Genomic DNA, 16,914 nt, shown 5'->3' on the forward strand with positions numbered 1-16,914 from the left:
TCTATTTAACTCCATCACTGATAACCAAACACAAAATGTTTAGTGCATACAGTACATTCGCGAAGAACAGTGTTTATGTAGCCGCCTTTTTCTCTTAATTTCTTAGAGCATACGTGTCTTTTTTTTTTTTAGAAAAAAAAAAGAAGTGCCGTTTTAGTCAACACAATAGACTTTAGAGAGAGAGAGAGAGAAAAAAAACTGCTTTACACGACCGCTTTCTTGTTAGAAAACGCAACGCTCATTTGATTAGTAGGGAGTGTTGGAGTTTGCTCTCTAAAACAACTTTTTAAGCATCATCATGATTTTCTCTCTTCATTTCGTTTCTTTCTTTCTTTTTCTGTATATATACACACACATTTCTTTTCTTTTTTCTTTAAAAAAAAAACTATATTTATTTATGGATATCTTGTCATTAAACAAATTCTACAGTTAGCGAACGTAACCTCAAAATGTCCTTCTTGTCTTCCTTTAAAAAAATAATAAAAAGGTTCCTTTCCTGGTAATTGCGAAAATCATCTGCATCTCATATACAATGGTGGAAACGCGTTTAAGAATACCTCATAGGGATTCACAGGTCTGGCACACAAGAAGAAGGTGATGATAAGTGGTATTGGCATTGCTGGAACATGCCGGTCATGTTAAATGTAATACAAAATATAGCAAGTGTAGGAAGATCAACCACATAACCAGATCATAGCTGGATAGGTCTCCGGCATACAACTGCGTAATATATGTCTGGAGTATGATATCCCATGCTGTATGGTTTCTGTATGATATCCCACGCTACATCATTTCTCTGTATGATATCCCATGCTGTAGATCTTGTCGTAGCTGAATGATGGTAATAGCTGGAACTCTTGGGGCCACGGTGGCTCAGTGGTAGAGCGTTCACCTCTGGTGCTTGGGGTCCCGGGTTCGATCCCAGCCCCCGCCAAGTGAACTTTGTGGTGGACAAACACCGTGTGCGTGGGTTTTCTCGGGGTTCTCCCGTTTCCTCCCACTTTCTTCATTCCACCATCTCATTCATTACTCATTATCACGGTCTCCTTTAGCCTAACCGGCATAACCGTGGGACGTAAAACTCAAAGATTTCATTTCATTTCAATAGCTGGAACTCGGTTGGCGATCACGCACCGTCTCACTCTGTCCTATGCGTGATAGGAAGGGCTTAGACTCTGAGACGTATAGCAGGCCAGAAAGAGGGTGTATACCGATTACAAACCCCGAGCTACTCTGACTGTATGAGACCGCGATTTATCCTCCTAGAAGATACGATCCGGCAAGGAGGACACGTCTGATAACGTGTCGAATGCCGAGCTGAAGAGTAGCCCATGAGAGAAGAGTTGAGGCTGTTCTGTCTCAGAAACGTATCTTCAGTGATGTATCGTTCCAAGAGGTCAAGGAATGGGTAACTTAATACTTCCGTGTCATAGGTCTAATGCCAACTGTGGGTCTCATATGATAAATATCAATAAAGACTGTTATCAGAGCTCATCTCCATGTCAACAGGTATGAACACGACCATTACTATATCAGAGACAGAAGCTGAATACCGCTGTCCTGAATACCGCTGAATACCAGTAATTTTCGAGACCGTCGAAGACAATCTCGACTAGGAACGAACATAAGAGTATCAGGAGTAAATGTGCGAGTAGAATGTAAAAATGAAGTGTCTGAAGCAATCCATTGTTAAGTGTATGCACACACATGGAAAGCCATGGAGACTCTGATTATATTGGCTGCTGCAATTCTGCTAATAGGCCGACCCGAACGATCTTTCTGTCTTGAAACTCTCCGATGCACCGCAGAGGCATATGGAACACGTCTGCTGTGAAAATCCTCTGCTTTCCCATGTACGATACGTCAGCAATGCTCAGGTCCCAGACGTCTCGGTGTTGTATTGATAATTCTGATATTTCAACATGAAGCAACTGCAAATCAATAAATACTGAAAATTTTCACAGGGTACCCTGTTTTTCTTTCTTCTTCTTCTTCTTTTTTTATATAGTGTAGAAATATGGAAACCCTAACAATGTTCTACTCACACAACAGGATTAACATGCGCTACAATTTACCAAAATGACCATCTGGCTACTAGCAACTTCACACCACTATGGTGACTTCAACTTTCGCCTATTCAAGATTCGCCTAATAACCTCAGGCAATGGAATTTGCAGATGATAACTCAAGAGAAAGTGTAGGCGAATCTTGAAGTCAAGATTCGCCTTTCAAGATATGCCTAATGCGAAATTATGTTGGTAATACTGACAAAATAACACAAGAATTTATACTAAAGCCTGTGACAAACTTCTTGGCATTTCAGCTAAACGAATAGAACACCAGATCTGGCGCGACGTTGCCAAGTGGTAAAGGGGTGTGGCTATGGTTAAGCAGACAAACTACAGCGTGATCAGGTGACAGAGGATAGACGTGGATGTGTACAAAATAAACGTGGCAATACCGCTGGCCTCGCATTTGCTAGCAGCATTTAAAGAGAACTTGGAGCGCCGCCTTCAAATGCCAAGATGTTTGTCACGCTGTTTAGTTTATAAATTTAAAAATATATTTAAAACGTAAATATTAAAACAGTATAAACACAATTACTGTATATGACTAGATATTATATGTTTGGCATTGATATATGAAAATGTTACATGAAATACAAAATATATTACGGAAAATATAAAGTAACATAAGTTCTACGAGAGTTTGCATAAATCATAGAATAAGATTAAAGAAAGCACCAAGAATCAGTATAAGGCTGAAAACGTCCAATCACAGAGCGAGAATAACTTCAAGAGGAAATGTTAATTTTTAATTAAGTGCGAACTTTTTAGGGGAAGTCTGAACCCGGAAAAAAAATTAGTAACTTAATGAAACTTGTAGTACAGGTTCTTTCCATCAGTTATAGGCATATCCTAAAAATGCCCAGATATGCGCCTTAAGTTTCACACAATGTGGCTGCCGTATCTAATTTGGCCGCCTCCGTGTATAAAACAATCATGTTCTTGATTTCTTACCTTAGGTTCAATCATACGGTCTTGAAACTTATATCAAAATATTTTGTAAATAAGCTTTCCTTTCGTTTGATATACAGGGTAGCCCAAAAGTAGGTATACAGTACCGTACTGATCAGCTCATTAAATTTCTTATTGTTACCCATCAGGTAGACTTAGTTTCTATATTATTTGTTCTTAACGTATTTTTACTTATCTTAAGCTCGGAAGAGCCGAAGTAAATAAACTTATAAACTAGAATGTTCTTCTTGGTCAATGCAGTTGTGTATACCTACTTTTGGGCCACCTTGTATAATACATCTCTGTAGATTATGTTGATATAAAGTTACAAATGATAGAGTATGCTTGTGTCGCTTAACTTTGTATCTGTTTCTTTCGTGTCTATTTTTCAGATTTTTTAAAAAGCTCTTTCATAAAGAAGAAAGATTTCATCAATCAAGCAGAATGTTTAAATACATGGAAATATATAAGGAAACATGGATGATATGATACTACTTTTATATGAATTTTCCAGAAGTGTCACGCTTTTGTCTCAGTTCTAGAAAGGGAAGAAAACTTATTAGAAACTACTCGAGAGATAGATCGTTAATTGCAAAACATTTCCAATTATTCTTACATTCATTGCACGATGGTGACGCACTGGCTTTCTGTCGATATTTTACGTACAGAAGATTTATTTCACACCAGTCACTCATCTCTCAGTTTTAGCTATAAAAGCAAGGTGTGCCATCAGAGGAAACTTGGCTGGAGCAATATATTCCAGCAATTGATCGCAAATGTAAAATTTTACTCCAGCTGTTGATGTTCGAGATTGTTTTACTCAGACATGTGCATTACTTATAGAAAAATCACATGTATGGAGTGAAAAACAAAATTGAAAGTGATATGTTGGCGTTATCTTAGTGTTGAACTACCGAACTACCCTCGTTACGTTTATGAATCTTTCGAAGCTCCTTCCATCTTTTTCTTTTTTTCAGTGTAATAAGTATCTTTCCTGTTCTGAAAGAAACAGAATTCATTATATGAAACCTGAATTACTCAAATATAAATGTTTTCCTTAAAATTCGTTGTTTCAATGACTTTTTTTTTTTTTTAATCTAAAGCAGCAGTGGGTCTGATACAACCCAACCGTATCGTCTATATCTCAGCAGTGCATCGTGCCAGAGATAAGTTAATTTTTTGTGTCTTTTGTGTACCATAAATTATTTCTATCGTTTATTAAAAAATAATTTTGCATCCCGGCGAAATTAAAATACCGCTAATTTTACAGCAATTATGTGATATCTTCAACTAGATAAAAGATAATCGAAATGTGGAACAAGAGCGCCTTAGACAATATTATTTTACATGAGAAACCGTTATCACGACTCACTTATCTGCTTCCGATTTCGAGCCATTTTGAAAATCGGCATTTATTTTCGCGTTTCTAAACGGCTGAAAACGGAAAGCCGCTAGGTGATTTGTGGTAACGGTACCTCATGCAAAATAATATTGTCTAAGGCGCTCTTGTTCCATATTTCAATTATATTTTATCTATTTGAAGATATCACATAATTACTGTAAAATTAGCGATATTTTAATTTCGCCGGGATGAAGACTCTTAAATAACGTTTTCTTTGCGAACTATTTTGCTAAATAAGTTTACAGAAACTTAAGTATAATGCCCCATTATTCTCAAATGTACCATATTTTGTATATATCAATTATAATTATGGCATATTGACATATTTCCTTTATTTTTTTTTACTTATATAAATTATATGTACAAAAAGTAGGAAAATCAGAAAAATAAGCTTGAAAGAAATACAGGTACAAGATTATATAAGCGATAGAAGCCTACTCTATCATTTGTATCGTTATATCTTTCTGACGTACAGAGGAATTATATATTATACAAAGGGAATTTTATTTACATAATATTCTCAAGACAGTAGAATTGAACCTGGGGTAAGAAATCAAGGAAAACATGATTGTTTTATAGACATATTGCAAATTGTATACGTATGTATGACAGCCATATTGGATGAAAACCGCATCCATGAAAATTCGGCCTAATTCACACCAAAATTCGCTCTTGAGAATGTTACGAAATTTTATGGTTTGGTAAAGGAAAGGTCACGAAATTTCATTTTAGAATTTTAGTAGACACCATGTTTTTCGTTTTTGTTGAGGTAATTTTGGTTTAAAAAAAAAAAACTTGGAAAAGTTGTTTTAAAAAAAGTGACTGAGTATTTTAATTATTGAGGGTCCTCACTTTGAGTTAATTCATATTGTTGTGAATTTGATACATTGTTGAATGTGTTCAGTATCACCAAAAACTGTTAACAGCAAGCAACTTGTTTATATTTAAAATTTACGAAACAAATAAAATCCCACACCAAAAATCTACCTTTATTTTGGCCTGTTTGCTGGAAAGGCATACGTACACAATTCTGCAAAGAACAACAAAGGATCGTTAAAAAAAAAAAGAGCGATTCCTTTTATCGCCGACAGAATAGTTTGTCCATTGTTGATTTATCAACAAGTGCAACACAACTATTGCAGATTAGTGTATTCAATTTTAATTGTATTGCAATATGGAGGTTTTGTTCCATTTCTATTTTTCTAGTATTTCAATATGCAGTTCTCATTAGTTTTATATTATACCTCTTTCATTTAAATTGATTTTTAAACAACTCTGAACCTGTTGAAAATGTTTAGTAGACCTATTTTTTTGTTGTTCTTAAGAATATGTAAAAATAAAAATGTGCCTGTCAGAAAAAAAATCAAAATAATATGTAAAACATTTTCCGATATTAGATTCTAATTATATTTCTCTCTCCCGCTTATCTTCGCGACCTCCATGAAACCTTCTAGCGACCCCCCAGATTGAGAAACCCTGCTTTAGAGAAATCATATTATGTGAATCTTTAGTGTGTGATGTGGTACCAGTAAAATATATAGTAATCTTAAGGAAAAGTATATTTAGTAGTGTGAGTGTCGTTGGTAGAACTGTGAGTGTACGGAATTACCGATGTTCAATACTACATTTCTCTTTAGTTTGGGAAGAAAAGCATCACTAATATGTTTTGAAATGAAATGAAATATCTAGTTTAACGTCCCACGGTTATGCACCTACGCTAAGAGAGACACTGATGATGAGAAATTACTGAGATGGTGGAATGAAGAAAGTAGGAGGAAACGGGAAAATCCCGACAAAACTCACGCACATCGTGTTCGTGCACCGAAAAAACTCACATGGCCCAAGCTGGGATTGAACCCATTCACAAGAGGTGAACGCTTTACCACTGAACCGGTACTTGTGCAAGCTTTTGCGCAAGAGTCTTGGTCTTGGCCTTGGTCTTGCATCGAGATTCCTGGTCTTGCATGCAAGACTTTTGCACAAACTGCAAGACCAAGTCTCTCGCGCTTACGAGGTGGTCCGAGGCTGCTTCTTCCTTCCATTTCACCGAATAGTGTGCTCACCAAGGGACGTCATCCCTCACACGAGACGGACTAAATAGCCGGAAATCTAGATGCCGAAAGCCCAGAAATCGCAATCCTAAATATCCCCTAAATCCTTAAACATTTTGAGAAAATTTAACTAATTTCACACCAAGAGCTATAATGTCCTATAACTCGGGAACCAAAAGTCTGCAAGAAAAATATTTTACATAATAGTACTAAGCAGTTAAGATCAACCTCCAGTGAAGTTTGGTAAAAAGACGATGAGTTCTGGAAATCGCGTACGATAGGCGAAGCAGTTAAGATCAGCCTCTTTGTGAGTATCAAAATACGATGAGTTCTGGAAATCATGTACGATAGCCTAAACAGTTACGATTAACCTCCATGTGAAATTTGGCCAAGATACGATGAGTTCTGAAAATCGCGTACGATAGGCTGGTCCTCTTGCGATGATCGATTTATGTTTGAATGAAATCAAATGAACAATAAGACAAGAAAATAATGTGATTAGCCCCTACATCTTATGCAACCCGACAAAAAGCAAAGCATAACTGGTTGCATAGATTTTAGGTATCTGAACATTTATTAGTAGAGAGTTTATTTTAACATAAAACAAGTTGAGATATGTCATGCCAACCATTAGAGTTTATATCTATTTTATTGCGATTATTTTAAAACAATTCGGAGAAAACTACGCTTTATAAAATCAGTTCAGCTATTCCCGAGAATAGGGATGCGCACGAGGCGAGTCGAGACAGAATTTTTCTGACAAAATTCGAGTTGAGACACAGCTCTTCCAATAGAGAAATATACATTTTTCGAGTCGAGACATCGCTTTTATAGCACATTTTCGAGACGAGACAGCCTCAGATCTTGTCTCGTGCGCATCCCTACTCGAGAAACGGAGACCATACACTACGCGTAGACAGTATTGAATATTTTTGTTAAAATTTTACACTCTTCCAGTGATGAAAATCGACTAACAAGTTCTGGGATAAAGCATACTCCTTTAAAAAGAATATGTAGCAGTGTCACATGAACACGACATGAATGAGTTTGAAAAATATTTTGAACTCTTACCAAGCTATTCAATGAATTCTTTGGAAATAAGAAGAGGTAATTTCCATTTTTTTAACATACACTTGTACATAATGAGAGAGATTCGCCAATATTATTGTCCGAAATATCCTTTCATGTTCCGAACAGGAAAATGTCCTCACGCAGGCACGTAGCCAGGATTTCGTAATGAGGGGGGGGGGGAGTCTGTGACGAAATACTATGGTTATCACACTAGGGCCTCCACACATTCTAAACTATTTTACTGGCAACATATATTGGTTCGTTTAACCAGTATTTCGTAATGGGGAGGAAGGGGGGGGGGTCCGTGACGAAAAACTGGTTATCACACGAAGGACTCGATCAATCTAAACTATATTACTGGCAACATACCCATATTGGTTTATTAGGACAATAAAATGAGGATATCTTTGTAAGTATTTTAATAACAAACTATGAAGAAATCTTGAGTAAAAAGAATATTTAGAAAGGTATTGAAAAAGATATAGTCTTCCGAGGTCATGTGAACCCTGTTCTTTTTGTCTTCTTCTTTTTCTTATCTCCGTTTTATGCCAACAATGATAGCAACGAGATTTCTTTCGGTAGTGAAACCATCTTATAAAATAAATTAGTGTTGCCGCGAAATTGAAAATTTTTTTAACAAGTGTAACTGGAATCTATGTTACCGGGCTTATTATTGGTGATTGTGGGCATTTTTTAAGTTCTACCTGAGAGTCTATCTGATCAAACCGGTTTATCGATCATCATTTGTAATCCATAGGATTAGTATGGAGCTAGATGGAATTCGGAATGCTCCGTTACAATATTTTCTAATATACATTTTCAACTTGACTCCCTTCCCGTTTTCTCCACACAAAGCTTTTCATAAGAAAGAGTAACCAAACACTTGCTGTAGTTTTATCCTTCCCTAATATTTTTCATTTCTGGTTCCGACCCCTGAACCCTCCCCTTGGCTACGTGCCTGGCTCATGGCTACAAACATTTCATGAACCACCACAGCGTACTAATGCATTAAGTAGGCCTATATCGTCTATTAAGAGAGTGTGCACAATATATATTAGTGTACAAACAAAATGCCCTACAATAATACATTTGATCTAGCCTACATATAAAAAAAATACTTTGACTACATAGTTTAGCATGTAGAACAAATACTATGTAATATAATAATCTATGTATACTGCTGAACACTATCAATGGGTATATACCTGTTGTGTTCAACATACAATAAATAAACGTTAAACTCGGGAATAATTGACTTCTATAGGAATGGGCACGAGCAAATTCGACTCGACTCGAAACAGACATCTTTGAGCTCTACTCAAGAACTCAGCTTGAAAAATTTCCTCCAACTCGACTCGAATTCAGATCGAGTTTCGAGTGAAGTCGAGTCAAAACGAGCCAAATCAAGCCAAATCCTGTGTTTAGTTTCAAGTATTCTCTTCAAGTATCCTACATAGATAATATAATAATTATTATTATTTAATCCGAGTCAAACCGAGCCAATGGACTCGTTTAAATTGAGCGGTTCGAGCCACTGGCTCACCTGAACCGAGTCGGTTTCTCATCCGAACCGAGCTGGCTCAAGCCATAGGCTCAATTGAATTAAACCAATGTCTCATCCGGCCGGATAAAAAAACTATCGGTTCAATTGAGCCGAACCGATGGCTCATCCCAACCGAGTCGGCTCGAGCAGTTCGCTTAATTGATCCAAGCCGAGCCGGTTGACACCATTACCCGGTTGGGGTTTTGTTTAGGCTCAAAAATTAGACCTTGTAGATCTCAGCCTTGATAGTAAGAACTACGGTATATACTTATATTGATGCTCACGTCATTTGAGGCTCTCTCGTTATAAAAATATATTGTCGTCTCGTTATTGAGACGAGACGAGATGCGAGCATTCGAGCAGTTTTCGTTTTCCAGTCTAATCAGGCCATGATTTCAAAACGAGTTGAAACGAGCTGAACGAGAGAGATATTTATCAAACTCGACTCGACTCGAAACTCGACCTCAATAACAGTGACTCGGCTCGGAACATCGACTCGAGAAAATTACCTTTAATTCGACTCGGAACTCGACTAGAATTCGAGTCGAGGTTAGCTCGACTCGTGCCCCTATCCCTAGACTTCTACCACTTTCTTTTTTCCCTCCAGGGTCGGACTGGATTCCTAACTTTTGAGCCTCTAAATCCTAATCATAAATTTTCAAATCGAGACGAGACGAGAAAAGCTCTTCGAGAATCCAGAATCGAGACGAGATGAGACGAGATATGTACAAAATTTACAAGACGTGACGAGAAAACTTTCTTTCTGATTTCCTCTCGTCGTCTGAGCAACCCTCAGTGGAAAAAAAGTAGACCAGGTTCTATAGGTAAAGATATCATCCTAATATTCGTCTGACAGATACTTTTCGAGACGAGCAACCTTTTCCACATCACCTTTCCGAGACGAGACACCCTTCGCTCGTGTCTCGTAGACCGAGGGAAAAAATCTTAGAAAAGTTGACGCAGAGAAAAGCTCAATTAGGATTACCAGCCAAAAAAAACCTCTTGACGGTAAAGCACGAACGCTAACCAGTAATCTGCTCGCGCTCGCTGAAAATTTTCCAATTACCAGACGAAAAGAGAAAATTAAATTATAAAATATTTGCGTTACCTTTTAATGAAAAATATTTGAGAGATGAATTGTGTGGGTACAGAATAGAATTAAGCGTTAGCTAATTCTCTTTTGTGCTTTACGTCAGTTTCAACATTCCCCCTTCTCCACCGCTTACTGTAGGAAGACTATTCTCAAATCTTGTCGATTGGGATGAAACCAGAAGATTACACTGGCAACCCTCCTGCCCTCCCGTTCCTCTCTATCCTTCGATACTCTTTACGCTTTTAGCCACTGAAGAATAAACGCAAGGGTTTTCACTTCACGCTCATGATGTGGTTCGAAGTGAACCGTGTATCTGAACCGAGCTCCACATTCCGAAACTCGTAACGCCAACAGACCGGATGTACCAGTTCCTACAGATTCCCTTCAAACTCTCAATCTTCCCATGTTACATCCCCCAGAATTTAGCTTCAACCAATGAAAAGCTCGGATCATTGCCGCTACACTGTGTTTCGGCCTCTCACACGAACAGAAAAGCATCGAGTAAAAAGGTTATGCGTCGCAAAAGAGTGGGGAAGGGGGAAATAGTATGGGGAGGAGAATCAGAAGTATAATGTGGAAGGAGGGAGAGGATAGTGATGAAAAAGACGGATACAAGAGGCGGCATGAGGGCACGAGAGGTGGGAGGCAAAATAATTGACGTCACATGCGCGAAAAGTGAAATCTTCTATCTTGTACAGAAGAGAAACACTGTTCTTCCAAGTTGTTATCGTTCAGAAACCTTTTGGATTATCGTGAAAGAAGGCAAGACAGACTGACAGTGTGTTTAGTGTATCGTTTAGTGTTCTACATAGTTATCACAGAACAAAAAATGACTGTGTACTGTTAAAATATTCTAATCAAATTACAGAATCTAAGAAGTTAGAAGTAAACTTTTGGCGTGAAACAGTGCAAAACGAAACAATGTATTTGACAATAATGTGGATAAGCAATAAAGAGGTGGTTATCAATCAAACTGGAATAGTTGAGATAATTAGTGTATTTTGAGAACGTCGAACATTTAATTAAGGATTGTCTGTCCTTTTTATATGTATATATAAGTTATATATGAAGTGCTGAATACTTATAATTTTGTAAATCTTGGCTATGTAATTGGTGCTTTAGCTCAATGAAAAGGTACCTTTGTTATTGACACAAGTGATTAATTAGTGCTTTGTTAATATACTGTTGTTGTCATGAGTTTGCCGAACGGTGTTGATGTAACTGGGCGGGACGCATTAGCACTCATGTCCCAACATCCCGTACTGGGTGCTATCCCGCCGGCTTTTTTCCTCAGAGCCACTGAAAGGTACCAAAGGACTCCAAAGTGCGCTCGTTGCCGAAATCACGGTGTAGTTTCTGCTTTGAAGGGCCACAAACGTTATTGCCGCTGGAGAGACTGTGTTTGTGCCAAATGTACTCTGATCGCCGAGCGTCAAAGGGTAATGGCAGCGCAAGTAGCCCTTCGAAGGCAACAGGCTCAAGAAGAAAACGAAGCACGTGAGCTAGGACTTCTGTATGGAACAACAGGCGCCGCTCCTACTCCGCCGGGGGCCGACGCCGGGATTCTGGCCATGCAAAATAGCCTTGCACTTTCTGCCCTTTCGCTCCAGACGGGGAATCGAACACGGACTGCTGAGCAGCCGGCTTTCCCAGGAGCGTCTGCATCTGTTATGGACCAGGAACCAAAAAGTCCAAGTAAGTGAGAAATCAAAAGTTTCTTTTAATTCTAACAATTAAATTTGGAGCCTATTATTAGAACAACGTAAATTGATTAACTGTAAAACAATGCTTAAAGACGCTAGCGTAATGTAAATTTCGGTTTGAGCCGAACAAATTACTTAATTGCTATTTATTAGGAGAAATAAGGATGACGTTTACATCTTTATGTAATTTGGTAGCAACTTATTTTAATTATGTCCTACATCACAGGAAGATTTAGCCTATTTCGTAGAAAATTTGAGACAATAACTTCTGCAGTTCATTATAGTCTAAATATTAAGTGATAAAAAAAAATAAAATAAAAAATGTTGCATAACAGAGTTAATATATCAAAAGTATCTTAAATTCTCTTCAAGCTTTCTTTTATATGTTTAGGCGTGAGTTATTTTCATTCAAAGAAAGCAATTATTTCAATTTGTTACGTAGATATTATTATTTTTTCATTATGAAATAACATAAGCAATTATCAGTATTGCTAATATGCTCAATTCTGTGTATGAAACGACTCTCATACATGAATTAGTGTTAATGAAAACATTCTTAAAACATTATTTCTTAGATAACAAGTGATCATAATAAATATAGACTACTATATTAATTATTTACATTTAGCCAAGATACAAAAAAAAATAAAAATAAAAATAAATCTTAAATCACCGAATCCAATTGTTATGATTAAGCCAAATAACATTTGTCTTTATTACAAGCTCTTCTTGAATGCACGAGGTTCTAGGTTCGAGTCCCGGTGTGAGATCATCTCATACAGAATACTAGTTCAGATAGACCCTATCACTTTCAAACTTTATGATTCGTCCTATAACCAGGCTGCTGAGAAAGAACATAAAATGTTAGTTAATTATTACAAAATTATACATTTACTAGACCAGTTGTTGGAGCCAAATCTTCGGCCCTCTGTGCACTATAGGTTAAGATCGCACTGCATTGAACGCACGTTAATGTTCAATATCATCATTATGTATTTTCTGATAATTAGCCTAAATTGAAACAACACAGTTTATATTGTAATTGAATCGTCAAAATATATTACTGTAGAAATACTCAAATATTTTTTTTTTTAAAAAAGAAAGAAAATATTTCAAGAAAGAAAAAGAAAGAAATGAAACATTTCAATTGAATGTCCCATGATTATGCCCTTTAGACTAATGGAGACAAATAACCAAGACAAGTGAATGATAATGGAAAAAGTGGTGGAATAAGAATGTGGGAGAAAACGGGAATACGAAGAGAAAATCCACGAACATGATGTTGTCCACCACAAAGTTACGTGGCCAGGATTCGAACCAGGGACCCCAAGCACCAGAGGTAAACACTCTACCACTAAACCACCGTGCCTCCCTTAGTAAAATATTAATTCTCAAATGTAAGCGTAGTTACAACTCTTGTCCTATTTTGAAATAATTACACTGAAACAATCTATTTGCTTTAAATCCACAAAATTATTTTAGCGCTAGCGGCATCTGTTGACACAGGCAGGCAAGTAGCAATATACCTATTAGAGAGACACTATATAATTTTAAAAAGCTACGTTGCTTACAAACCGACATGTTTTTGTATTATAAATATTATTGTAAAAATTAAAAAAAAAAATAAAAAAAATACATTGACTTCTTATTTATTGTAAGAGACGTGAAATATGATTGCTTTGATGACAAGTTACTGGAAAGAATTCCCTTGAGGTTAATCACTAACAGGGTATACACTAATTATCATCTTAAAGATATCAACAACAATCTGTGTAATCAGCCTTATCCAGCACATAAGCGCAACCATACCTGATATTAATTAAAATTATGACACACCGTTACAAGTACTATTTAGTAACTAATTAGCTTACGTTATGGTTCATCAGAGTTAAATGCGTTTATTTAAATATAGATTAAAATTAAAATGAAAATATGATTTAAAATATTCTAATTTAGTCTATACTACATTTGATGAATTTTAGTGCACTTTAAATGTATCATATGGTACATCAAAATATAAAAGGTTTTATAAAGATATATCATACAATGTAGATAAATATGGTTAGAATATCTTGTCTTTTATTATTAGTTAGATATAATTTCAGCTACAGAATTGAACTTAGATTAATCTTTTGGAAAACACCAGATACAATTTTTTGTTTGTTCATTTGGAGTTGCAAACCCCGTCCTTTTGACATGAGCCTAGTGTATTGAAGTGATATTAGAACCCAATATGCACTACTCCCACAGGGGATACAAGTCTGGTTAATGGAATGTAGAAGTCACTTCCACCAACAAATTATTTCATTTTCAAAACTATGGAAGAATACATACTAGTGGTGCTAGTTTTTTTTTTTAAAAAAAAAAACAAAATCCTAGAGAGTGGCGGACCAATAAATTGTTTTTGAGGGGGGCTGGAACAAAATAATTTTGAAAAACAGTGGAACTCATTTTTGCTGCTCAAATTTGATAGTAATATATAATACACTTCCATATAGTTAAAAATAGGTTAGTTTATGGAGTCAAAGAAGTAGTGTTACATATTCTACCTAATCTATTTAAAATGTTTATTTTATTATAATTGATACATTATTCAATGTATCTAATTGTAATATTTTTTTCTGTATTCTTGATGAGCTATGATTAAAAAAAAAAATCTTAGGGAGATACAAGAAATATTTTGTAACAAAGAATACATATCACAAACTTCAGGACAAAACAGAACTAAGCAATCTTTTGAAATGTTTCTGGGATGTCTGTTTACAACTTAGTTTGCGATTTGGCTGTTAAGGTCATCGACTTTTGTCATTGAAAAGAGCAGCAGTTAATATTTAAAGCCAAACACAAGAGGAAGCCCCGATCATCCATTTCCATAATTCAGATGAAAACTTATTTATCACTTCAGCAAAATGCTCAGCATTTTTTAGTGTGAATAACTTCAAATTCCTGTTGCTTTAATATTTTGGGTGGGGCTTCAGCCCCAAAGCTCCCCTTTTAAATCCTCTACTGATCCTAGAAGTACTAATATTAAATCAGGTGCGCACCCCCAAACTGGTCTACTAGGTCCGGACCCCCAAACTTCCTAACTCAACATACATTTGTACACTTTCTTTAAAAAAAAAAAAAAAAAAAACTCGTTTAACATTGAAATAATTGATATAGCGTGGAATTTTGATCTTACACTTCATCTGTACCCTTTTTCTCACAAAAACAATCTAATTCTATCATTTGCTTCTGAAAATATAGATAGAAGTATTTTATAATTACTTATTTTTTTTGTTAAGTGCAGAATGATACCTGTTTAATAATACATAGTCGCAGTGGTTTGTAATATTGCTCCCCCCCAAAAAAGCTTGGACCCCTCCCAAGAAAAGTTTCTGGGTGCGCGCCTGTATTAACTCTAAATACTTTATTTTTTTTATCATTTACTATCCGTAATAGACAGAAATGCAAGGAATCTTATTTTAAGTTGCTTGTATTGAATGCGTAGTTAAGAACATTTTACATACAACTTATCCATTTGAATGATAAATTTTAGCGGTGATAATAGGTAACATTAAAAAAAAAACTACGATTATTATCTTCTGTTTGATCTGATTGGTACTTACGGGAATCATCACTATCAAATCAAATTCTGTAGGTTGGTTATACATTGTTTTAAGTTGCTTTTTGAAAATATAAGTTGGAATTCCCACAGTGGAGTTATGTTCAAAATATCATAATTGAACTGTCAGGTTTAAGAAGGGAATGAGTCCAAAAACCAAAGAAAAAAAAAATCCTTAAGAAATATTAAGAAGTCCAAGAAAAAAAAACTGTGAAAGTGGTAAAGGTTTCTGGAACCAAATTTGCACTGAAATTTGAGAACTATACACAATATCACTCACGTATATAGAATCAAGTTTGGAAATAATGAAGAGTTCAAAAGGTCATTCTCTCTCTCTTTTTTTTTGTTGTTGTTTTGTTTTGATTCCCTACTTAAAACTGATGATTCAATTAGCAAAATTAACTGATTTTTTGAAACAGTTTTCAGTTTTCAGCAAGTACATTTTTTCTTTTGCATTACTAACTTGTTTTTTAATATTCACACGATAGAATATCACAGCGACAAATATAACTTGTGAATTTGTATACTACTAGGGATGCGCACGAGACGAGTCGAGACAGAATTTTCCTGACAAAATTCGAGTCGAGACACAGCTCTTCCAATAGAGAAATATACATTTTTTCGAGTCGAGACATCCCTTTTACAGCACATTTTCGAGACGAGACAGCCTCAAATCTTGTCTCGTGCGCATCCCTATATACTACAATTTCTCGAAAAAGTCCTACATTAGTTCTCTAAGGGCAGTTGTCATAAAATCTAGTCTTTCAGAAAAAAGCAAAAAGAAAAAAAGGAAGAAAGAAAAGAAAAAAGAAAGAAAAAAGAAAGTGTCAACTTCTTAATGAACACCCGTCTTTTCAGAACAGCAACAACTCTGAAAATAGTGGGCTTAGCGCTGTTAGAGCTAGATACAGTGATAGGCCATCTGTAGTTATTAAATATAAAGTAATAAGGTAAAAAAAAAAAAAGCGCTAAAAGTGAACCTCTGGCTTTAGTGAACTAAGGCACCGAAATATAGTTTTAAGTACAAGAAATTATACATCTTAGATTAGCAAAAATAAAAACTACATCGGATTCCTCGTGGAAAAAAAAATCTATTTGGACTTTTGACTTTCGCGCGGAAAACCTGGTTCAGCTCCTGACGAAAGAACCTACTGTTCACATTCATTTTAAACTGTAAGCCTTGCCTTTTATAATAGTTTCATTGTTTGAAAGAAAATAAACAGGCGTGGAATATTGAAGAAACAAACAAAACACATGAATAATGTTATACGTACAGTAAGAAGCTAATGTCATATTGGACATTACTCTCTGTTCCTTTAATCAACGTTTTTATTTTATTTTATTTTTTTTAAAGTAGTTACCACTTTTATTAGTCAGAATGTTGTAAAGATCACCGTACTCTTGTCATCTTCGGAACCAAATGTAAGGTT

General features: G+C 35.8%; 1 protein-coding gene across 1 annotated transcript in view; it reads left to right on the forward strand.

Annotated features, from left to right (window-relative positions):
• The first annotated feature begins 10,789 nt into the window (after positions 1-10,789).
• The window catches only part of LOC145684600 (doublesex- and mab-3-related transcription factor A2-like), a 103,923-nt gene continuing 97,798 nt past the window's right edge, over positions 10,790-16,914 (forward strand). Inside the window, exon 1 of the mRNA XM_081756993.1 lies at positions 10,790-11,872. Coding sequence (XP_081613119.1) covers positions 11,371-11,872 — 502 coding nt within the window. The 5' untranslated portion in view covers positions 10,790-11,370. The remainder of the gene's footprint in view (positions 11,873-16,914) is intronic.

The sequence above is a fragment of the Thermobia domestica genome, chromosome 1 (assembly GCF_964235325.1).
Source record: "Thermobia domestica chromosome 1, izTheDome1.hap1.1, whole genome shotgun sequence".
Lineage (NCBI taxonomy): Eukaryota > Metazoa > Arthropoda > Insecta > Zygentoma > Lepismatidae > Thermobia > Thermobia domestica.